Consider the following 25,710-nt stretch of genomic DNA (forward strand, 5'->3'; position numbering starts at 1 on the left):
TACGCTCATCCGAAAGGGAAATACCATCCAGCCGGGAACGAGATGGGGGGTGCTGGTGCAAACCACTCGCGGCCTAGACTCATTGCGGCCAACACGAGCATTCGCCCCGGCTCCTTCTCGATGTCAGCTCGTCTGCTGGGCTTCTGAGCAGAAGGCGCGAGATCCTCGGAGCTCGCCCAGCCCTCACTGCCCGAAGCTAACAGAGAGCGCGTGTCCTCTTCCCCCGACGCGGCCCTGAGATCGACTTCCTCGGACGACGCGCCGGCAAACAGCGGGCGCTGCCCACCGGGAAGCGATGCAGGGGGGGGGCGGTGAAGCAGGGTGAACCGGCGAGCTCGGTTGAGCTGAAGACGGTTCCGGAATCCACTGGAAGCGATGCTTTTACGGCACCTCAGCGCAGCGGAGAATGCAGGCTCAGAGAAAAAAGCCAGGCGAGTCCTCAGAGTCACCATGGCAACAGCTCGCAGTGGGGGCATCCGCCGTCAGCGAGCGCGAGCGCTGCATGATCTTCACCCAGGCAGGAGACACAGATGACGTACCGGTCTCCTTCGCTGAGTGGGGCTCTGACGAGCCGCAGGAAGGCATCTTAAAAAAGACGCGAGCTCTTGGATATAACAGAATTGAAAGGATATAGGCGCCGGATAGCGCAGCAGGAACGGCAGTGGAAGGCGGCGATGCCAGCAGCTTCAGAATGGCTCGTCCTGCTGATGTGCTTTCTCAGACGGCACTTGCTTCCTCCGTGATCCAGCGATGCGTGAGCTTCGCTGAAGAGATGAAAATCAGGTGAGTCAGCCTTTTCAAGCTCCTTTTATAGGTTGGGCCACACCCGTTTCGGCGGGAAGTGGCAAGTGCACAGCCTATCGAGCGCGGGCTGATGCAACATCAGACCAATAAGGGCGCTTCGCCGCAGAACAAGCCAATTAGCGAACGAGCCGTCTCGCCTATGGCTGTGTACTGCTGCAAATGCGCTTTACAAAAATACAAAATTAAGGATAATTTTTTGCTTCAGTATTTTGTGAAAAGAGACTTTTCCCGTAGCGTCTTAGCTAAGACGCAGTACGAGAGAGCTCTCGTAAGAGAATCTGTTGTCAACATGTCTTCTGTCTTCTGAATGTTGGGATGGACACAGTTTTTGTTTTATCCAGCAAGTGCAATTTATAACAAGTGACAGATAAGAGACAGAGACATATCCCAACAGACTAAAGGCTGTACAAAATACTGACACAAGGGTGTGATCCTTTTTCCAACTCAGTGATTCTGTATCTTTTTTTATTTTTTATGACATGGTGGTATATATATATATATATATATATATATATATATATATATATATATATATATGGATAAAAAGCTAAATGTTTTCATTTCATTTTCATTTCGGTTCATTCTTGGTTTAAAAAAAAAACTTCAGGTTCCATATTCAGAGCGAAATGGGTACAGTCCAGCATTTAGCAATAATTATTATTAACTCTGTTTTTATTCTTGATATTTTCAGACTACTAACACTTTGCATTTTTGAATTATGTGTGACCAAAAATTTAGTATTTTCTGTTTCAGCTGTTTGATCGCGCTGGTGTCTCGTGCACATATTCACTGGAAACAGCAGTCGTTCACCAGACATTCAGCGTTAGCAGTGGTCCACTTACTCCACATATTGTTAATAATTTTTTTCCATCAATACTGAAACACGCGTGAACAACAAAGCCTATTTGTCATGGAACGGTCTGCTACGCCCTCCTCTGGTGGCATCAGATCCCTCTCTCCTGAATATTAGAACTGCATTTCCCAGTCTCCCTCTCTCCTATCATCCCCGTCTAACCCTGCTTAATTATCTTGATTACCTTAAGTATTATCACCTGCAACTAGTCTTCTCCCCTTTATATGGACTGCTCTCCTCTTTGTTATTTTGTGAAGTTTTGTTTTACCCCTGGTCTATATTGCTATTCTCCGTAGTATCTCTGGACTCAGTAACCTGATTATTTAGACTATCGGAGTTCTCTACTAACGTCAGCTTGAGTTCCCTTTTGATGCCAGCCTGAGTTTATGTCTGCCGTTCTCTGTTTGATTACCTGCCTAAATAAACTGCTGCAGATGGATCTAACTGACTCCGCCATTTCATCACAGAAAACTTCACCAACTCAAGATCCAGCAGCGTTTCATCATCTCGCCAATGAGGTTTCATCCCAGGCTGCGGTGCTCGCTTCACATCAGCAGCAGCTGGTTAAACTAACCTCGCTCACAGAGGAACTTGTCAGGTCTGTTCAGGCACTAACCCCGCAGATTGCAGCTGCTAGTCAGGCACCAGCTCCCACTGCACCTGCTCCTCCGCTGCCAGTCGTGAGTACGATCTCAAATCCAAGATTATCCCTACCCGAAAAGTATGACGGTTCACCCTCCACTTGCAAGGGATTTTTTTTGCAGTGCGATCTCTATCTAAGTCAGCAGGCCCCGGAACATCGCACCGATGAGGGTCGCATCTTTCTCATCTGCACCCTGCTTACGGGAAAAGCGCTGGAGTGGGCAACGGCACTGTGGTCAGGAGGTCAGCTCACGTCTATTACTTATGATGCTTTTGTCACCCTATTCAGAGAAGTGTTTGAGCACCCAGCTGGAGGAAAGGATCCAGGTGAACTGTTGCTCGCCCTGCGGCAAGGGAATTCCACAGCAGCGGATTACACTCTCTCCTTTCGTACGCTCGCCGCTCTGACCGGCTGGGGGGAGGATCCTCTCAAAATATTGTATCGGAAGGGATTGAATGCGGAGCTGCAGGGAGAACTTGCTTGTTGTGATGACGGAAGGACCCTCAGTCAGATCATGGAACTTACCATCCGGCTCGATCATCTCATCCGGGCTCGCCGCCCTCCAGCCAGGACCAGCCTGAGTTTCAACCCGGTATGCACCTCTGAGCCCGAGCCCATGCAGATCGGATACACCCATCTCTCCGAGGCAGAACGTGAGAGGAGGAGGCACAATCATTTATGCATGTACTGCGGTCAGGCTGGTCATTTTAGGGCTTCCTGCCCGGTGAAATCCGCTCCTCGTAACCCCGCTGCGGTGAGTTCACGTTCACTCTCTTCAAAATCTCTCACTGTGGATATTGCGTTAATTGTTAATGGGCAGGTGGTAAAATCGAGGGCTTTTATAGACTCGGGAGCTGCTGGAAATTTTATTGACTCAACCTTTGCAAAAACTCATCAAATTTCTCTCCGCTCTTGTGAACCCTCTGTGACAGTGACAGCATTGGACGGTCGCCCCCTGGGGACAGGGGAGCGTCAGCACATCACACCACCTCTCACCCTCAGCATCGGCTCGCAACACAGGGAGACCATCCAGTTTTACACCATTCACTCGCCACTTCATCCTATGATTCTGGGGTTTCCTTGGCTGGAGAGACACAACCCGCAAATTTCCTGGTCTGAGAGGAGAATTATTCAGTGGTCTTTGTATTGTCGGAATAAATGCATACCCGTTGTCCAGGGTCCTGAATTGAGTGACAGCCCCTCCGTGGACGTAAATCTACAGGAAATCCCCGCTGTTTACCATGACCTTGCCCAAGCATTCAGCGAGCGTGAAGCTTCACACTTACCTCCCCATCGTGCTGTCGACTGTGCTATTGAGCTCCTGTCGGGAACCATGCCGCCACGCGGTCGTGTATACCCCCTATCTCAGCCAGAGACCGAGGCCATGAATTCATATATAGAAGAACAGCTTGCCAAAGGCTTCATTACCCCTTCAACATCTCCTGCTTCGGCCAGTTTCTTTTTTGTAAAGAAGAAGGATGGGGGTCTCCGACCGTGCATAGACTATCGGGGTCTCAATGAGATAACTGTCAAATACCGCTATCCTCTGCCTCTGGTCCCAGCTGCCCTTGAAATGCTCCGTACGGCCCGATATTTCACCAAGCTCGACCTACGAAATGCTGGGTGATGAGTGGAAGACGGCGTTTTCTACAACCTCCGGCCATTATCAATATCGGGTCATGCCGTTCGGCCTTTCCAACAGTCCTTCAGTTTTTCAAGCGTTTGTCAACGAGATCTTCAGAGACCCGCTCAATCGGAGTGTAATTGTATACATTGACGACATCCTGATTTATTCAGACAACCTTGAAACGCACGTTCAGGATGTGCGAGCTGTTCTCAAGCGCCTCATCGAGCACCAGTTGTATGCGAAGATACAGAAATGCGAGTTTCATCAGACTCTGATCTCGTTCTTGGGTTACATCATCAGCGCAGACGGAGTGGTAATGGATGACAACAAGGTACAAGCGGTGGTTAACTGGCCTCGACCCACGTCAGTGAAAGAGCTACAGTGCTTCTTGGGCTTCGCTAATTTTTACCGCCGATTTATCCGAAATTTCAGCATGGTTGTGGCTCCTCTCACTTCTTTGCTCCAAGGAGGAGGAGGACGTTTCTGCTGGACTTCGGAATGCACTGTGGCATTTGAAAGTTTGAAGAAGAGATTCACCACATCACCCATTCTCCATCACCCAGATCCCGAGAGAGAGTTTATTGTGGAGGTGGATGCTTCTAACACGGGCGTGGGTGCCATCCTGTCACAACGTCATGGTAATCCAGCTAAAATGTATCCCTGTGCCTTTTATTCTCGTAAACTCAATGCTGCAGAGCGCAACTACGATGTGGGCGATCGAGAGCTTCTGGCGATGAAGAGCGCTTTTGAAGAGTGGAGGCATTGGCTGGAGGGGGCGTGTCATCCTTTCACTGTGCTTACAGACCATAGAAATCTGGAGTATCTCAAATCCGCCAAATGTCTGAATGGTCGCCAGGCTCGCTGGTCCCTCTTCTTCTCCCGATTTAATTTCAAAGTCACTTTCAGACCAGGTTCTAAGAACGGGAAGGCGGATGCTCTCTCACGCCAGTTCGACAGTAAAGATGAGTGTTCTGAACCAGTTCCTATTCCGCCCTCCTCTCTCATTGTCGCACCAGTGCAGTGGGATATAATCACGGAGGTTTCTACAGCTCAGCAAAAACATCCCGCACCCCCGGAATGTCCTCCAATGGGTTCATTGCACTCCCAGTGCGGGACATCCAGGTATCACGGCCACCACTCAGCTAGTTTCCAATCGCTTCTGGTGGACTTCCCTTCGAGCTGACACGATCAAGTTTGTTCATCAGTGTTCCACCTGTAACATGGTCAAGGCTTCTCACCTGAAACCAGCTGGCCTCTTACAACCCCTGCCGGTACCACGACGCCCTTGGTCCCATATCGCCGTGGATTTTGTCACGGACCTCCCTCAGTCCCAGGGTTTCACCACCATCCTCTCGGTAATAGACCGGTTTTCTAAATCATGTCGTTTCATCCCTTTGTCTGGTCTTCCCACAGCCTTACAGACCGCCGAAGCCCTCCTCAATCATGTGTTTCGGCTCTTTGGCCTTCCTGAGGACATTGTGACTGACCAAGGCCCTCAGTTTACTTCTCGTGTGTGGAGGGAACTTTGCTCGAAACTCCATATTAATGTTAGTCTCACCTCGGGCTACCATCCTCAGGCCAACGGGTAGGTTGAGAGGTTGAATCAGGACCTAACTCGTTTCCTACGGACCTATTGCCATCAAAATCAGCAGGAGTGGAGTCGTTTCCTTGTTTGGGCAGAATACGCTCAGAATTCCTTAGTTAAACCGGCCACTGGTCTGACACCTTTTCAGTGTGTCCTGGGATTTCAGCCTCCGCTCTTCCCGTGGGCGGGCGAGCCCTCCGATCTCCCCACGGTAGATTCCTGGCTTCTGCGCAGCGAGGCCACTTGGGATGCTGCTCATGTGCATTTACAGCGGGCCATTCGCAAATATCAGCATTATGCGGATCAGAGGCGACGCGGGGGTCCCCTGTACCGTCCCGGCCAGTGGGTGTGGCTTTCAGCCCGAGATTTCCGTCTCTAACTACCCAGCAAGAAGCTATCCCCTCGCTTCATTGGTCCTTTCAAAATTCTGCGCCAGATCACCCCGGTCTCATTTAGGTTGGCTCTTCCTTCTCATTACAGAATCTCACCTACCTTTCATGTGTCTCTTTTCAGACCTGCAGTCACCCCCAGGAGAGAGGAGGGCCAAGAGGGGAACACGCCGGTGCAGAATCCTCCTATTGAGGTAGACGGCACGGAGGCCTACCGGGTGCGAGCAGTACTGGACTCCAGACGTCGTGGCGGGGCTCTACATTACCTTATTGACTGGGAGGGGTACGGTCCTGAGGAACGCTCCTGGGTCAGGTCACAGGACATCCTAGACCCCTCTCTCCTTACCAGCTTCCATCGCGACCATCCTGACAGACCTGCTCCCAGACCCCGGGGGAAGACCCCATCGACGTTCTGGTCCTCGCTTCCGGAGCCGCTCGCAGGGGAGGGGCTATGTCATGGAACGGTCTGCTACGCCCTCCTCTGGCAGTATCAGATCCCTCTCTCCTGAATATTAGAACTGCATTTCCCAGTCTCCCTCTCTCCTATCATCCCCGTCTAACCCTGCTTAATTATCTTGATTACCTTAAGTATTATCACCTGCAACTAGTCTTCTCCCCTTTATATGGACTGCTCTCCTCTTTGTTATTTTGTGAAGTTTTGTTTTACCCCTGGTCTATATTGCTATTCTCCGTAGTATCTCTGGACTCAGTAACCTGATTATTTAGACCAGTGGTTCCCAAACTTTTCCATTCCACGACCCACCTAGACAAGTGTAATCTATTTCATGACCCACCACAATATTTGAGGAAAAAAAAAGGTTGATATTACTTTAAGCCTAATCTTACTTAAAAGTTTGATGACAGAAATGAAGTATTTAAGAAAAAAAAACTTTTTATTTTAGAGTAGGCCTACACCTGAAAAAAATCACTATTAATATTTAAGTTTTAATTTTTGTTTACAGACTTTAGAATATGTAGTGTCCATAAAAACGTTAAACAGGCTCACTCCAGTGAACTGTAATCTGCGCTGCTGTGTTTTGTTGCAGAAAATGCATTCACGATCCTTCCGTGTGTGTCGGTGAGAACGGAGCACAATCCAACACTTTTTTTAGAAAAAGCATAAGAAGCAAAGCAGAACTATCTAAAACTGTTTGGAGATTAAAATAATTGTGAAATAGGTAAAAAATAATAATAAACATGTGTCTCGTTTTAAATAAACAAAAAAAAAAAAAAACTGGATGACATTAAGTTCAGGCAGAAATTTATTTTAGCAATGGTTAAATTAATGTTCAGCAATATCTTCAAAAGATTTCTGAACTTTGGCAAATTTTTCTCTAAAAAGAGATGATACGTCAAGGAGTATTGCATTATTTTTTTGTGCATTTTGTTATGTGGAAATGTTTAAATCTTGTAGTGTTACAATTAACCCTGCGTTTGTGCACTGCTCACCCTGTACATGTGAAATGCTTTTTACAAACCGTTTCCCGAACGAAAAAAGTGCACAGAGCTCAAACGGACGATAGAAATGAATGAACATGGCCTACCTGAAACCGTTTTCGTAACATTTGTTTTCTGGTGTATGCAATCTCATGCGGAATATAGTGTATTGAAGTGAGCAAGTTTTTCTCTTTTAATAATGCGGACCGATTGAACCTTTTAATGACATTGCTCTGAGACCTTCACTGCTATTACAACTCGTGCGCGCCCGCGCTTCAAAACACGCAAAGCACGCGGACTTAATTGCAATTCGAAAATCACACTAAGGATATTGCAGTCCTTATTAATGTTGGTGGGCTATATCATTGTGACGAGTGGGTTCCCGGTTCCCGCCTCCTCCTTCCCGTGATTGAGAAGTTTTTAATGTGTTAGACTGGTGCCGAAGCCTGGGAGGAAGGAGGGACGCGGTGCCGAAGATCCCTCGGCACTGAGGTGAATCCGCAGTGCCATCGAGCAGGGCGAAGGAGGATGCTCGAGGCGGTGGGCTGGAGTGAGTTGCCGGGGAGACGGACGCTCCTCTTTTGTATCCTTCCGATCTCCTCCGTGGTTCTCGAGACTGGTGAGTCGAGCAGGTGTCGCTCAATTCCAATCACTCCACCGGCCTCGCACCGTTCCCACTCATCACTTTCGTGCAGCCCTAGACTGAACTGTGTGTGTGTGTGTCATTGAAACGCAAATTTAGCTGCAGCCAAGTGACTTTGTGCGACCCACCTTGTTCCATTCTGTGACCCACAAGTGGGTCGCGACCCACAGTTTGAAAACCCCTGATTTAGACTATCGGAGTTCTCTACTAACGTCAGCTTGAGTTCCCTTTTGATGCCAGCCTGAGTTTATGTCTGCCGTTCTCTGTTTGATTACCTGCCTAAATAAACTGCTGCAGATGGATCTAATTGACTCCGCCATTTCATCACACTATTTTACCTCACGAATAATACTTAAGCTTCAAATGGGCAACATCACGAATATGGAAACGGATTTCTCCCGAGTGAGAGAATGAGAAAGGCAAACCTTACCTTATGCTTAGCTTTACATTATTATTATTTTTTGTTTGTTTATAGCTAAGCCTATATTATTATATACTGCAATTATATTTATCCATTAGAATTCTATATTTTTAATTCTTGTTTTGTTCTGATATATTTTATAAATTTAAAGGATTTGTTGTAAAGTGAAGGCAATTAAATATATCCTGTTTGTACATGATAATATTATTAGGCCATCCATTATTATTTCTAAATGTAATAAAATGCAATTTATACATGAATTATATAATATATAAAAAAATAAATAATTTCTCACAAACTTAATTTATTTTTTAGCGTGTTTAAAATTAAATAAAAAACGAAAACATGCAGCAAATGAAAAAGGCGATTAATCCGTTAAAATTTGTTACTCTGGGTTAACACTATAATTATAAGTATAATATACTTCAGAGCAGAGCCTGCATGGGCCTAATCTAGGCTATTTTTTTCCATTGCATCTGAAAATGACTTCGTGCATACTTTTCATAACATTTCCTTATTGATAAAATGCATAACATTTCTGGTGTTTGGATTTGTATTTCAATATAATGAGCTCCAAGTTTAGTCTTAAAGCCTTCCGCAAACATCCACGATAACAAATAGCAATGATTTTTGTAAAATAATGATTAATTATTAATTGATGATTTGTTATTATCATTATGGTCTTGTGAAAATAATAATATGGTCTGCGAGAATATAATGAATACAAAGAGAAGTGCTGCTCAGTGCAGGCATGTTTCAGCCCAGTAACACACCGTTCCTCGGAGCCAAAACACAGACCGAATTCAGTTCAGCTGGAGGGGGTTGGGTTTTTGGGGGTAGTTATGTGTGGCTTGTGGGGGTCGATATAAAGGTGTGAATCTCTTGCTCTTTCATAGGAACATTGTCTTATGAGGCTTTCAAAGTTGCTGAACTGGTTTATATAGGACTGTTGTTTTGGTTATAGACTAAAAAATGGTCTGTCCCTACGTAAGATTTTTCTAGTTCTAGTCGTTCATTCGTTATATTCAACTAATCAGAGGTTTATATAAAATTTACATAATCAAATCTTAATATATTTCGCGCTCAAGCACATGCATTAAGTTTGCCACAAAGTCTATGCAGAAGTAGCCTAATAATTGTGAAAAATTAGAAATTTTAATTATTTATTAATAAACAAATGTTTTCTTGTCTGCTGCAAGATGAAATTCACAGTGCTGGCTCTCTCCGACAGACAAATGCAACATTCACAGATGGTTGAATGTTGAATATTAATGCGCCCTGTCATTAATGCGCATTAATAAATTTTGCACAAATACTTGCATATGAATATTAAGTCACATTTTGCATTACAACGTATATTATTTTTTACATGCAATTATCCAAAATTAAACCAAACAAGATTTGTAATGAAGACAAGATAAATAAGAATAAAAGCTGCACATCTACCATCACACGTGCAGTGCAAATCTTTCACATATTTTACACACCAGCATTTAAATGCAGCTGCATTTTTTCCATTAAATAATATGAAAGCAAGTAGGGCTGGGTAATAAATCAATTTTATCAATTAACTCGAATTTGTAATTTACATCGGTTTGTTTGAATGAAAATTGGTTTTCTTTTTAACATCCACTGACGCACCACTCAGTTCTCCCGTAGTTTAGAGTGGCTCAACCCTCCCCCGCGAGTCTGACAGAGACACGCCACCGAGCAAAGGATGAGCTGAGCGGTGTGATTCTGACTGGAGCCTCCATCACGAGTACAATTCATGCCAACAGCCCGTAATATAACTGCAAATTCAGCAAGAATTCATGTTAAACATATTTAGCTATGGCTTGATCAGGTTATAATGACTACAATAGTCGAGCAGGATGTTAAAGGCTATATGAGTTTGTCTGTTTCTTTTACTGATTATTTTCGGGTTAAAGCATGATTTAAACAGATAAAGCACATTCACACGCAATCGCTTTAGCAATAATGCATTCAAACAAATGTAATCTTACAGTGCTACTACATTATCAGTAGGCTATTTGATTTTGAAATCTTGAAGAAATTAATCGATCTGTTTAGATAAAATAACTGACAAAAATGTAGTTATTTTCCTCACAAACAAAATTAATAGCTAGTATTAACAAAAAATAAAATAAAATAAATAATAATATATAATAAAAAATAAATAAAATAAAATAAAGTTCTTTCCAGCATTAAGGTAATAACATTACAGTTTTTTATCATCTTGTCTCAGTTATAAGTTTATAACTATATTAAAACTTGTTTTGAAAAATGTCTTTGTCATTTGAATATTGATTTTAAAATCATAAATCTGATTTTTTTTTTTTTAGGCCATATGCTATCGCCCAGCACTAAAAGCAAGTAAAGAAGGCTCCCTTTAAAATCACTTATGCTGTCAGTTAATGAAGCTCTTTTTTACATCGTGTGCAATTTGTTGATTATAATGAGAGAACTTGAGTTTAATTGTGAGGACGGTTTATTAATCCGTCCATTCTTTAGAGTTTCAAAGATTTAGCTAAATCGTGCAGGTTTAATTCATTCGTTTCTTGTTTTAAGCTAATTAGGCATAATTAATGTGAACGAAATTATACAGCGCTTCACGTTTAAACATGCAACAATTTCTTAATCAGTTTACAGACAAATGTCTTTTTTTCCAAGAAGTTATCTGTCAAAATAAAGGACAGGTAACGAATAACAAAAATGAATGTTGTTTTATTAAAGGAATTGTAAAATATAAATTAAAATATAGGCATAATATATGAAAATATTGACATTTTGCATATTAATCCATGTTAGCCTACCCCCCTAAAATAGGCTAACACTTTTAATGCTCAGATGCAAAGTAAACCACAATTTCTTTTGAATAATATAACACATAATTCATATAATATAAATAATACTGCACACCTTTTAAATGTATCAAATCTAAAATATGGTTTAATACCATGTAGCTTAGAGAAAATATAAGCACAGACTCAGGCACACGCTTGACATTAATCCTGCTTGAATTCGTTCTAATAAATGCACATAACTTCATAAGTACTAAACTTTCATCTGTGAATATTACATTTTAAATATATTAAATATTTTAACTATAGTCTTTTTCTTTCATTTTCCGTGACTGAAGCCGTCAAATGTAACACATCAGCGAGGCAAAACTGACGTCTATTTGCGAAAATGTGCTGTGATGCGCTTGTTTGATAACTTGTGGTTAAAGCGCCACTCAGTGGTCAAAAACTGCAAATGCACTTTACAGACGCCGCGGCGGCGGTACCCGCGGCGGTAAAAAGGGCCTTTAGGCTGTCTACTTAGTGTACTGATATTTCAGTTATCATAATGTTATTATTAATGAGCATGAATTAAGAATTCACAAGTTTCTTTCGATAAAAGCACCTGTCAAATTAATATTAATATAATATTATCCCTATGACTAGTCATGTGATCTTATCATGTTGGCCCTCTTGAGGTGAGTGGCTCCATGTAAAATAAAACTGCTTTTAAATCACTTTTTGTGTACCTGTAATATTTACGTTCACATAAGACTGAAAAGCTCCCGTTGGCTTCATAGTGGCCATCATATTGCTCATTTTGTCTCTGTAACCTGTTATCAGACCCGTTTGTTTGTATAATTTTTTTCTCCACATCGAGGGTATCACTTAAAAAGGCCCTAATGTGTACAGAATGGGTGTAGTGAGTGACAGGACTGGAAGTCTGTGCCATCACAGAGCCCCAGAGGGCCAGGGGTAAGTAGGTCTGCTGAAGGAGATGGAGCTGTCTCAGTGCCTGAGTGCAATTTCCAAAGTTCTTGCCAATGAGAGCAATCAGTCAGCGCTCTGGGAAATCGGATTGAATAATTTAGCTTAATTATGACTCTGTGTGCATTATTCAATAACCTTTTTGAAAAAAAAAACAAAAAAAAAACTTCTTGGCCCATTGTGATTTTTGGGAGGGTAATTATGAATATGCAACAGAGGGGCCTTTTTCTTATTAGATAATACAGCCTGTGAGTGTTTTAAATACAGGAAGAAAATGAATTTTATCTCACCCCTTCTTGTCCTAAAGGCATCCACAGGTGTTTATTTTGGTGGGGGTTTTTTTAGTAGTGAATGGGTGCCGTCAGAATGAGAGTCCAAACAGCTGATAAAAAATCATAATAATTCACAAGTAATCTAAACAACTGCATTTTTGTAATAAACAAACAATCAAAATGTTTTTAATTTTAAACTATTGCTTCCAGCTAAAATATGAGTCCTCTATTCCTAATTTTGGCATAAGGGTGAGTAAATATTTTTTAATTAGCCAATTAGCATTGTTGAGGTGAACTATTCATTTAATGATCAAATCGTATATATATATATATATATATACTGAGGAAAATGTATGTTTATTTCTGTTACTGTGAGGTTTCTAGGGTGTGATTGCGTTACCATCATTAATCATCCATTCTGTGGTCTCACACTGAGTCATGCGTTGCTGGTTGGCAGAATATGTTGAGCTGTGACCTGTGTCACAATGGCCCACTTATTTTTTGTTGATACATCAGAGCTTACTGACTGTTGGGGGGCACTTTTAACAAGCACCAAGAGGATGTTGGCACACACTGATCCTGGGGGACACAGTAGGATTGTGGGTCTGTTTTGAGACCGAGAGATTTCAGACCATCATTCATGTCGTGCTTTAAATTTTACACAAACTATTGCATCTGTTGATCCTAATGATTTTGTGGGCAATCAAATGACTTCCATCAAGATTTCATCAGTGCTTGGTCTCTGAGCTCATGAGAGGAGATTACTGCAGGATATTGTATCCCCATCTCAAATTACAACTTTTCTAATAGAACATTTTCTTGAACTTTACTACTAAAAAATATTGACAGTCACAATATTGATGACTCTCATAAAGCCATTCATGTACTGTTTCCATGGAATTTATGTGCTTAAAAATGTGTACATGTCCAACAACACATGCTTTTATTATGGTACCATGTCTAAAAAGCCCTGCTATTACCATGGTACAATGTCAAAAACAAAACAAACAAAAAGCAGATCAAAAGACAAAACAAAACATGATAGTGCCCCTCAACTTTCAGGTGATTAACCCAAACCTTTCTTACTTGTGGTTACCGGTTCTGGAAGTAAGTGTGGCATCCTTATTTTTTCTTCTTTTGTTTAGTGACGATTTACATTTGCACAACATGCCACCACTTATTGAACGGTTGTGCAATATTTTTGTCATTTTATATTTTGATCTTTAAATTTAAATATTTCAGTGAATATACTGCATGTTTGATGCTAAAAAAAGAAAAGAATAAATAAACAGTCTGCGTTATATAGAAATAAACCTGTTGCAAATAAACAAACACAATAAAGTAAAAGATTTGAATGCAGAATGAATAGTCTGCCGTGTTTTCACGTCACATTTTAGTATCTCCTCAGCTCACCTCAGCTTGCTCAGAACTTCGCCGGAGGTGATACAAAAAAAAGGTACCTGGAAGCAGGTACAGGTACAACTTTTACACAGTGGAAAACCAAACGAAGGCGAGTCGAGTCAAGTTGAGGCGAGCTGGTACTGTGTAGTGGAAAAGCGCCATTACATACCCTGAACGTTACTTCCTTTTTGGAACTGACAGTTAAGGCTTTCCATTTACTCACATTATCAACATCACACTGCCTCTTGGTGGCTACATGGCATACAGTATATGGCCTCTTTATAGTGGTGCTTAGTAGCATGGCCACAGTTTGTTTGTTCCATTTTTATTGAAAAGACAGAGGTGGAAACAACAGAAAGAATCCTAAAGGGGGAAACTAGCTTAAACCAACAAAGGCTTTAACCCTTAGTGGTTTGAGCTGAATTTTAGAGCAGGGTTAGGGCAAGAACTTTCATCAGCTGTGTAACGATAAAACCTTCATATTCATCCGGAAGAAGGAGGCGGGAACCGGCGGACAATCAAAAATATTTTAATAACAAAATAAACACAAAACAGCGCACCAGCCCCTCACAGACGACTGGTGCGCATAAAATAAAAACCAAAACACAACTAAAAGCCCAGGCCTGGTCCTCTCTCGTCCTTCACTGTCGTCGCTCCAGTTTTATATCCTTCCATCTCCTCCATGGGCCTCGAGACCGGTGGGACGAACAGGTGTAGTTCATCTCCAATCACTCCCCCGGCCTCGCTCCCATGTCCCTCGGCCCCGCCCCACTCGTCACATACCCCCATCGCCCCTCGCAGGCCGGGGGGTACTCCCGAGACTGCGCTCTACTCCCCCCCCCCCCCTCCCTCCGGGGGGGCCGCTCCCGGGGACCTGCGGGAACCTGGGGGTAGGACAGGCGAGGCGAGAGAAAAGGAGATGGAAGGAGGAGCGACAGAGACGAGAGAGGGGAGAGAGGAAAAAAAAAAAAAAAAAATTCCGGTTCCCAGACGCACCGCTGCTCGGCCCTCCACCAGCTGGGTGATCTCCTCCGCGGTGCCTGGCGGTGGCACTGGACGGCCCTCGGCGGACGGCACGACACTCCTCCGCCGCCCGGTGGACCGCGACGGCTCCTCCGGTTTTGGGCAGCCGGCAGGAGTCCCCCGTTCCCTGCTCCTCCCCGTTCCGGCGGATGGCAGCAGGCTCCGGCCACCTGGCGAACGGCGCCGACTCCTCCGCTCCCTCACGGACGGCAGCCGTCTCTCCACATCGTGGGCGGCCGGTAGCGAGCTCGCCCGTCCCCGGCAACTCGCTCCAGCCCACCGCCTCGAGCGTCCATGGCGGCACACTCCTCGCCAGCTCGATGGCACCGCGGATTCACCACAGCGGCGAGGGATCTTCAGCAGCGCGTCCCTCCTTCTCCCGGGCTTCGGCACCACTGTAACGATAAAACCTTCATATTCATCCGGAAGAAGGAGGCGGGAACCGGCGGACAATCAAAAATATTTTAATAACAAAATAAACACAAAACAGCGCACCAGCCCCTCACGGACGACTGGTGCGCATAAAATAAAAACCAAAACACAACTAAAAGCCCAGGCCTGGTCCTCTCTCGTCCTTCACTGTCGTCGCTCCAGTTTTATATCCTTCCATCTCCTCCATGGGCCTCGAGACCGGTGGGACGAACAGGTGAAGTTCATCTCCAATCACTCCCCCGGCCTCGCTCCCATGTCCCTCGGCCCCGCCCCACTCGTCACAAGCTGGTTTTAAAATCAGGTCATCCTCATTAGCAAACAATCAATAAAAAGATGCATTACTGCTGTACCTTTGTTTCTGGCCAAGATAGTAGTCTCCATTTTCAAACTGTCTAGCCTTTTGGATTGACAGTGGCAAAACCTTCATGCAGTTTGTGAGCAGGTGTCTAATGTACATATTGATCAGAGGGCAGAGGAAGCATCACTCACCGCTCGGCACACTATGACCCTGCAGTCATACGCAGTTCCTCACTCATTCAGACTATCTATTGAAGCTTCTGTGAACAGATCTCTGGGAGCACCTCTACTTCCTGCTCACTCAAGTGTTGTGGAGGGCAGTTTGATTAAAGCGATGAGGAATTTACTCAGGGAAATTCCCCTCTTCTTTCTATTTTACATTGTGACTGATGAGAAATCATTCCTGACCACAGATTTTACTCAGATTTATGATAAATGGCTTTCAGTTCCTATAATGCTGAATGCTCTGCTGCAGATGGCAGTCAAGGGCAGAGATGTGACATACATCAAGACCCACAGTTTGTGTCAGCATTTTACCCCCCAAGCTTTTTTCCATCACAGACAGAATTTTCAGACAGAAATAAACTGTCTTCTTTCAGCCATCTCTCATGGTGCACCAACATAATTCAACATCCAGAGGCAAAGAGATTGCTTAACCATAGCCATGATCTAGAGTCGCTGCTTCCTTTTGAATTTGAATGCAGTTTATTGTATTATTTAGATGAATGATTCAGCGGTTGAACAAACATTAGGATTGGCTTTAAGGGTGGATGAATAGGAAAATAACATCCCGTGTTGGTATCACTGAATGAAGGAATGGATTTCAGTGGTAAATAAATAAATTGAATTTGAATGCAAATTATTAGATCTAATGACTGTGGAGATTTGCATTAAGAAGTTTGTTAAACTGGAGTTTTGTTTTCATGTTGTTGTAGTTTTTTAACATTTTGTATTTTTGACGTATGTGCAATTCAGGGGAAATAAAGCTATATAAATTTCAAAACCCAATGTCAGTGCTAAGCGTGCAGCATGCTGTGATGCTGATATACAGGAGCATGTTTGATTACCTTACTACATGTCTCAGCACAGAGGCTTCCCTCAGAGACTGATAGATTATGAAAACGCACTGAGAGTAACACTGCAGAGCTGTCGTTTGCCACTGCTAACATGCCCACACCAACATTTTTCTCACTTGTATCAAGTACTTCAGTTTGGAGATGAGTGTGTGCATGTACCTAGACAAATACTGCGAGAAAGGGATCGTTCACCCAAAAAAGAAAATTCTATCATTTACTTACATGTTGATCCAAACCTCTTTGATTTTCTATTTTCTGTGAAACATGTTGGAAAAAAGAATGTTGGAAACCAAACAGTTTCAGATCCCACTGGCTTCCAATATTATTATTACCATACAATAAAAGTGAATAAAAGTGGCTTCCAAAAATAACAAATGTACTATAAAACGTTGATATGTGTCCTAGTGCGATGTGGTCTTCTGAAGTCATTCAGTACCTTTATGTGAGAAACACATTACAGTATATTCTAATAATGTGTCATTAGTACATTAATAATAATGCGTCAAATTTTAATATGCTTAAGATTTGTGAGCTATGTAAACTTGAATTTTTCTCACACAAAGCTATATTATACTTAGTTGCTGCATCACATTCACTCTGTTTATTGCTTACATTGGATCATTCATCTCTACACATAGACACTCAGGGTTCTGCAGAGCAGAGCGGGAGCTGAATTTAATCACTGTGTGGTTGATTTCCTCTAAACCCAACACTTCATTCAGTCAAAATATTGACATTTCCCCTGGCATTGATGTTTGTCTTTGTCAACGTAATGAGATCTACGGTATCACTTATTAGAATTGCTTCATTCAGAACGTGTTTACTGTGGTTTGGCACAACAGTCTGTGATTGTCCATTTATTTGTTGCATTTTGTGCACAGAAATTTTAACATTTTTTACAGCATCATTTCCATCAAAATATTTTATTGAAATTGATTAGCATTCAGTTTTATGACATTTTTAAGTATTTCTGTTAATTTTCTATAGAAATGCTTATTTATTCATTTAAAAAGTTTATACTGTACAGTACATGTTCATGTTGCTTCCTTTATAAATAATGATGGCACTTTTTTATATGACACCACATACCTTTCTCAATTTGTCAGATCTGGATGGCAAGTGCCGTGATTTGGTAGATATTATGTTATGTTTCTCATGTCTCAGAATAATATAATAGTTCCTGATCCACGCAGGTCAGGTGACATGCAGGACGCCGTGCAGCTTTTCCACTGACAAACAGTGACATCTAGTGTCTCTTTTGGAAACTGTATTGAACTGAGTGTATTGAGTGGAATGTCAGGATGTTTGCTTTGGCAATTTTAGGAGCCAGTCAACTTAGACAATCTTCATGTATTAACATTGTCTAATATGCTCTGTAGTTGTTCTTTCTGTCGAGTCTTGTTATTTTCTTAAAGTATATATTGAGACTCTGTCATGTTGATTATTACTCAGTGCATTTGTATGTTTATGGTTGTGCTTACTGTATTCAGAATGTGCATGGCTCCACACAGCACACTCATGTAATTTTAGTGCTTCAGCCAATAAGGGCTGACAGTTATGTTCAAGTGACCCAAGTCTATTTCAGACCCATTTATAAACATCGAGACAACTACTCTATGAGGCAGAAAAAGCCCTTCAGGGAGAGAAAGTGTCACGCTGTCTAGTCTCTGTTTCCCTGGGTGTCCACTAGTGGGCTCACTTCACCGTAGGCACTAGAATTCCACTAGTCTTGTCCCTTCATCACAGTAATTGCACTCCTGCTAATTGCACCAGGTGCTTTCACTTAATTGTCATTAGCCTCCCTATATTTACCAGTCCTTTCCTGTTGTCTGTATGGAGTCCTTTCCTTTCGTATCCCAGTCTTCTCGTCCTCCGAGATTCTTCGTAAGTCTTCTCGTCCTCCGAGTTCCCTTTCCTTTTCTGTTCCTTCCTTTGTTTGTTTGTTTTTGGACTGCTTTCTGGTTTTGACCCTTGCTTGTTTTCATTACGTTTTGGATTACTCCAATAAATAATCATACCTGCAATTGGATCTATCTCTCTCCCCGTGTCTTACTGGAATGCGATCGTCACAGAAAGAGACAGAGATAATGAATATGTACAAATGAGCAACAGTATGTGTTTGTTGTAATCAAAAATAAATGTATTTATAAATGTTTTATGGCTAGATGATGTAGGATTTGATGTGACGTTACCAGAAGGGCTGTGTAGAATCTTTTTATATTGAGTAGAGAAAGCAAATTCTATTTAGCAAATTCCAATTAATTTTCTCAGTTAAGTTTTATCTTTGTTTTGCAGTATTTTGAAAGGGTTTCCAAAATGATGTTTATTATAAACTAAGCTGGTCATAACAGAAAAAAGAAACCTTTTTATTTGCTACGGTTTATATATATATATTGTAATATATATTGATCTTGATGTATTCACAGGGACCAGTGACCCATATGTGAAGTTTAAGGTCGCGGGGAAAGAGGTTTTCCGCAGCAAAACAATCAACAAGAACCTGAACCCAGTATGGGATGAGAAAGTCAGTCTGCTGGTGGAGAGTTTGAGAGAGCCACTCTATGTGAAGGTACATGATAAATCTACTGTATGCTGGCTTTACAGTCAAAGAACTCCTGCTTCTGCTCTTTGTTGTGTGAAATGAGATGCCTTACTTCGGAGTGTGTTTTGTTTTTTCCTTTTTTTTTCTGCAGGTCTTTGACTATGACTTTGGGCTGCAGGATGATTTTATGGGCTCTGCATATCTCTATTTAGAGTCCCTGGAGAACCAAAGGTCCTCTGATGCTTTGTGCCACATCTGAAACCCAATCTCACTTGTCACAATATCAATTAATTTACTTTAACACTGCTGCCCCCTAGTGTTAATAAATATGTACAAACACATGATGCCCCCTAGTGTTAAAAAATATGCACAAACACATGAATGCTGATCACGGCAGGATTTTGGTAGTTCATACTTTAGGTTCTCTCTCCCGTTTAGGACCTTGGATGTGACCCTTGACCTCAAAGATCCGCACTATCCCAACCATGACCTGGGTTCCCTGGAATTGGCAGTCACACTTATTCCAAAAGAGGGAGAATTCAGAGAAACAGTGAGTTCTTTATCTTAATAATGTCTCTGTGTTTTTTAAGTTGATGTGTTTCAGCTGAGAATATGAATGTGACGTGGCTTGATCAGATGTTCCTGAAAATTCCCATTGTTTTACACTTTCCCTAAAAGTATTAGGGAATTTGTACAAATGTGGCTTCCAATTCTGGAAAAGACATACAAATGTATAAAAACGTGATGAAATGTATATTTCTTTAGCAAATATAATTGTTATGTGCTTTAGCTCTACAGTCCATCATGGTAAAGTCTTGGAAATGTATTGATCAAGTGTTGTGTAAGCTCTATATCTAATTGCTTTTTCTAAAAATAGGAAATGTTTTAAATTTGTACAAATTGTAAAGGTTTGTTTGTTAAAAAAAAAAGGATTTCAGCAAGCACACATTAAATTCTAATAATATTTGACAATAGTACTGTTTTTACTGTGTAAAGCTGTTTTTTACTGTTTTGATCAGCTTTTGTGAGAGACTTCTTTTTTATTTGAAATCTTTCCAACCCAAACGTTTGAACAGTAGTGTAGGGTTTCATGTATTATGTCACTCATCTTACTGCAGTACATAAGACTACAAATGTGTTCTCTGGTCTGGATGAGCCAGTGTCTGACCTGAAAAGGAGTTTTATTTCATCTGAGGGAAATCGATTGTCCAGACTCTAGAGAATAATCTCAGCATTGGCAGGGAGAATTTCAATGAGAGGGAAATGAGAATAGTTGCATACTGCTTTCTTTAGAAATTAAATTTGTGAATCAGGATGAAAATGCAGTGCTAAATGTTTCAGGCATATGCTACTTTGTTGTCAGTCACATGACTCAATGTTGCATGTTTAGTAAATGGAGGCTAGTTTTTATCAACAATAAATATGGATATTGTTTTTCCAAATCTAATTTTGTGTAAAAAAAAATAAAATCTCTTCTTTTATAAACATGTATATAATAATATATATTTTGACAGCAAAAAGTTAAAATATATTTAAAAAGGGGATTTCTTTGCTACCCCAGAAATGGAATGTCAAGTTGAAGCACATTGCACATATTAAACATGCTACAATATACTGCAGAAATAGTCAAGTATTATGTTAGTATGCTATTTGTAATATAAATGACTTTTTTATGTTCTTTGATTTAAAAAAGGAATAATTTTTTTTTACCTTAAACAACAATTACTCTACGATGCAGTGACTTATAACACCTCTATAGTTTTTTGTATGTGTGTGTATCCTTGTGTTGGTGAACTAACAAAGCTTTGAATGACAACATTTTCTTTGTTTTTGTGTGATTTAGTGGTTTTATTAGCTTTTAATGGCTTCTCCCCAACCATAGCTTCCCCGGGCTGTTGTCTTTTGACCCCTTGACTCTTGTGAACTGTATTCAGACAGGATGTCAGGTTCACCTCTGAGGACAAGGGGTGGCTTTATAACGCTCTGTCTCATTCACAGACCATGCTTATGAGAAGGAGCTGGAAACGATCCAGTAAGGTAATAACAGCATGTCCCACCTGTAATGAACCCCGCTTTCTCCAGTTCTCTGCTCAGACTGAAGGGGGCCGTGATCCCCAGGCCCTTTCCTTTTTATTTATATATATTTTTTACCTTCACTTTTTTTGTTTCAGTTATAAAATCGGCTTTTGCTGACTTTATTTTCTATGTGCTGCAATATACATGGTAAGAAACGCTGCCATCTAGTGTTTCGATAAGAAAATACACCTTTGTCAAGTGCAGGGCCCCAATTTGTACTGCCTTAAAGGCTGAAATTAGCAATTAAAATAAGTTCCAGATACAAATTCAGGGCCACTGGAGTTTCCTTTGTGTATTGCAGAAACTGACTGAGAAAATAAAGCATACTTTGTTTTTGTCATCTTCTTATTGCATCGACTGCATGGTGCATGTGCTGCAGTGTACTCCAGAGGAGATTTCACATCTTTATTGCTTTATAGACAAACAGGATGTAATCAGAGCAACCACTTTTATAACCTGGTAATTTTGCATATGTAAAGCTATGTGTATGCAAACTTCTTTTCTTACCATGAAAATGATGCAAATTGTGCCCGATTTAATGCCCCATTTGAAGCATGATCATTTTATTTTATTTCTTGGTATTGTAGATTTTTGGTGTTCAGTATGTGCACATTAACTTGTTTTTTTATTAATATTTGTTGCTGTTTTTATCAATGCTTTATCCATCCATCCAAGTGACAATATTTTTGAATTTTATATTTTTGTATTACATTTTTATTAAATATTAGCTTTTATCATTAACTAAAACACAAACCATTAAACGTATTTTTGTTAATTGAAATTTGCTAACTAAAATTTGCTAAAGTAAATTTAAGTTGAAGCACTTAAATTACTACATGTAAATAAAATAAAACTGTACTAAAACTAAATCCAAATCCTTCCAATTAAATAAACATAAATTAAAACAATAAAGTAATATATATATGTAATATATACAATAAAGTAATATATATTATAACAATGAAATGAGGAAAATAAAACAAAATATTACCGTATTTTCCGGACTATAAGTCACACTTTTTTTCATAGGTTGGCTGGTCCTGCGACTTATAGTCAGGTGCGACTTATTTATCTAAATTAATTTGACATGAACCAAGAGAAATGAACTAAGAGACATGAACCAAGAGAAAACATTACCGTCTCCAGCCGCGAGAGGGCGCTCTATGCTGCTCAGTGCTCCTGTAGTCTACACTGAAAACCTAGAGCGCCCTCTTGCCGCTGTAGATGGTAATGTTTTCTCTTGGTTCTAAATAAATGCGACTTATAGTCCGGTGCGACTTATATATGTTTTTTCCCTCATGACGTATTTTTGGACTGATGCGACTTATACTCAGTTGTGACTTATAGTCCGAAAAATACGGTACATTAAAATGAAACTGAAAATATAAAAAGATTCAAATCATTATTAAATAATGATATAAAGTATATAAGTAATACTAAAGCAACACTTAAATATTTGATTAGTAATATTTTAAAGAATTCTCAAAAGAGCAGGTGGTCTAATGGTGTTGGTGGTTTTTTGTTTGCAACATTGCAACATCAACCTCACTGTTAATCTTTAAATTGAAGTTCTATTATAGGTTTTCTTCTTCTATTATCGGTTTTCTTATTTTCTTCTTCCTTTTGTTGTGAATTGATCGTTTTGTATGACAGTGGCATGTTGGTACGGGACTGGAATAATGTACTACTCTCTTTGTCTCTGGTTCATGCATGCATGTCTACAGCAGACCTTTTTGTTGTCTGCTAAGTGTAAGTTTCAGTGATAATTTCTGGTCTTCAAGTGGAATCTCAGTTTAAGCCATTTCTAACACACAACCTAGTTGCACTAATTTGCGCTACTCAAGAGAACAGACTGCACAGCTCTCAGCTGGATGTTCCCAGCAGAGGTCAAGTAACTCCTGGTTTTTTTTGGCCTAATGTTGAAGCTCAACTTCCAGAGAGGCCCAAAAACATGAAAGTGGCTCTCCAGCATGTGGATAAGGACTTACCCCACCCAAGCCTGTGAAGCTCCAAAGTGGGCCATGTAGGCTGCGTCTGGGGAATGTAACAGCGTACGATAACTAATGCTATCGCAGCTGTTAACCAAAATTATACAGTACTTGCATCCAGTTCTTCTTTTTGAATCTACTTCATGGTTTTATACTTTCTTCTGTATTAATCATCATGTCACTGAGGAAATGCAGGCTATTTAGTCACAGTTAGTCAACATCTAAACAAAACGAGCTGCTTGTTTTTGGTCGGCATCATGGGCAAAGATCACATTAGAGCCCTTAATGCTCATGTTAAAGTTTACAGTGGTTCTGTACAGTCAGAGTATCACACTAATATCTGGAGAGAATGTCATTAGCTGCCTGCTTTTAACTCCAAAGCTGTGGTTTTTTTTTTTCAGAACAGGTTTAATCAAATGAATTTTTAAAAAAAGAAACACATTAATAAGGACTCCAAATTAACCACAGAGATATCTGTTAATTAAAATAGTTTGTTTCGCAAATGTCTTGCTCAGTTGGAGTTGTAAGCTTTGGAGTCCTTGGGTGATCAAAAACTGACAGTTTATAATTATCTCCGACACCAAAAAAAACCCCTTAATAGGTAGATATATTACTAATTATAAGATCTCTCATTACTTGTAATGCATAAATGAGTGATCATAAAATTCATATAATTTTAGTATTTGTTGTACCACATTTATTCTTGAAAAGGCAACAACAATAGCTTCATTAACTATTCTGCAATTCTTTTTGTGTTTTGACTTTAATTTTAATTTTGTCAGGAGTTTCACACTATTAGATAATGTAGACTGGATCTTAGAATATTTGCTCGATTTTTGCTGTTTATTTTATTCATTACCATTCAAAAGTTTAGGGTAAGTTAGATTTCATTCTGCTAGGATGAATTAAATTGATAGTAAAGATGTTTTAAAATATTTATATTTGAAATAAATGCTGTTCTTTCTTACTTTCTATTTATCAAAGAATCCTGAAAAAAATATCACGTTTCCACAAAAACATTAATCAGCATAAATGTTTTTTACATTGATAATAAGAATTGTTTCTTGAGCGGCAAGAGTATTAGAATGATTTCTGAGAGATCCTTTGACACTGGAGTAATGATACTGTTTATTTTACTTTATTTGTTTTTAAATAATGTCTTTCAGAAACATTTAAAAATCTTGCAACCCCAAAATTGATCAAATTAGTGTATATTCATGTTTTACTCGTGGAAAGATACCGTTGACACACTGCTGTCTGTGTTTGTCTCTGTCTTTGCAGTGCCATGCAATTCTCTCCGTGTATGCTGTCTTCAAATATCACATCCCCAAAATATGTGTCTTCTGTGTTGCTTCACTATTTTTGACCACAAACACATTGTCTGTCGTTCAGCTTTAATTTCACTGACTTTCTCTCCACATAGGATTGTATGTAGCCTGACGTGAGTGTGTGTAAGGGTGTGTGTTTTTGTCACATTGCAGCATCAGAGTCTGAGGTTATCGGACGTTCACAGGAAGGCTCAGCTGTGGAGAGGCATCGTTAGCATTAGTCTCATCAAGGCCCATGACCTCCAGCCTATGGACGCCAATGGCTTAAGTGACCCCTATGTCAAATTCAGAATGGGACATCAAAAGTACAAAAGTAAGGTATGAGCTGTATTCAAGTTACTTGTTCATTTGGGAATTTTTATTTCATGGAAGGCAAATTCTGATCAGGTGTTCTTCTTCTCTGCAGACAATACCAAAAACACTAAACCCCCAGTGGAGAGAGCAGTTTGACTTCCACCTGTATGATGAACAGGGCGGTTTCATTGACGTCACCCTCTGGGACAAAGATGCAGGGAAGAAAGATGACTTCATGGGCAGGTTGGTCACACACTTGACTTTTAATTTGTATGTATATGAAGTTTTGTTATTCTCACACTCTCATGTTCTGAGGTGATTAATTATGGCTCATTGCTTTTTGGCAACATGACAGTTTGACCTGTCTTAGGTGTCACCATGCCTACTTGTTTCTAAAAGAACATTGGTTCTCAGCAGACTTCACAAGGGTTTCAAAATGATTTCAAATAAGAGAAAACAAGCTTTAAAATCAAGATGTAAACTGACATCATATATCTTATTTTAGTTTGTTCCCTCAACAACTCCCATGGTCTATGAAAACCTGGATATATGAGGGAATTTAAAAATTGAGATTTCTAAATATATATATATAATTTTAATATACATTTTATTTGTAATTTCAATCTCTTATCAAATTTAAAATTTAAAATATCTTTAATTTGTAATCAATTTTCAATCAAGTCACATTACTTCATTATAGAACTTTCTATATTCAGTTCTTGAATCTTAATTTAAATTTCATATAATTGAATAAAAAAAAATTAACAACCTTAGTCTGCATGGGGGTCCTTTGATGTTTTGGATAATTAAAA

The 25,710-nt window shown here is 40.5% G+C and overlaps 1 protein-coding gene across 6 annotated transcripts in view; it reads left to right on the forward strand.

Annotated features, from left to right (window-relative positions):
- LOC132138731 (multiple C2 and transmembrane domain-containing protein 1-like) overlaps positions 1 to 25,710 on the forward strand; it is a 145,588-nt gene that overhangs the window by 61,093 nt on the left and 58,785 nt on the right. For 4 of the 6 annotated variants that reach the window (XM_059547698.1, XM_059547700.1, XM_059547702.1 and 1 more), the window contains exons 3-8: positions 19,097 to 19,239; positions 19,364 to 19,443; positions 19,651 to 19,762; positions 21,211 to 21,249; positions 24,758 to 24,922; positions 25,011 to 25,141. In XM_059547698.1, the coding sequence (XP_059403681.1) occupies positions 19,097 to 19,239; positions 19,364 to 19,443; positions 19,651 to 19,762; positions 21,211 to 21,249; positions 24,758 to 24,922; positions 25,011 to 25,141 (670 nt within the window). The remainder of the gene's footprint in view (positions 1 to 19,096; positions 19,240 to 19,363; positions 19,444 to 19,650; positions 19,763 to 21,210; positions 21,250 to 24,757; positions 24,923 to 25,010; positions 25,142 to 25,710) is intronic. The other 2 variants (XM_059547699.1, XM_059547701.1) reach the window with 1 other exon arrangement.

The sequence above is a fragment of the Carassius carassius genome, chromosome 4, assembly GCF_963082965.1.
Source record: "Carassius carassius chromosome 4, fCarCar2.1, whole genome shotgun sequence".
NCBI classification, from domain to species: Eukaryota; Metazoa; Chordata; class Actinopteri; order Cypriniformes; family Cyprinidae; genus Carassius; species Carassius carassius.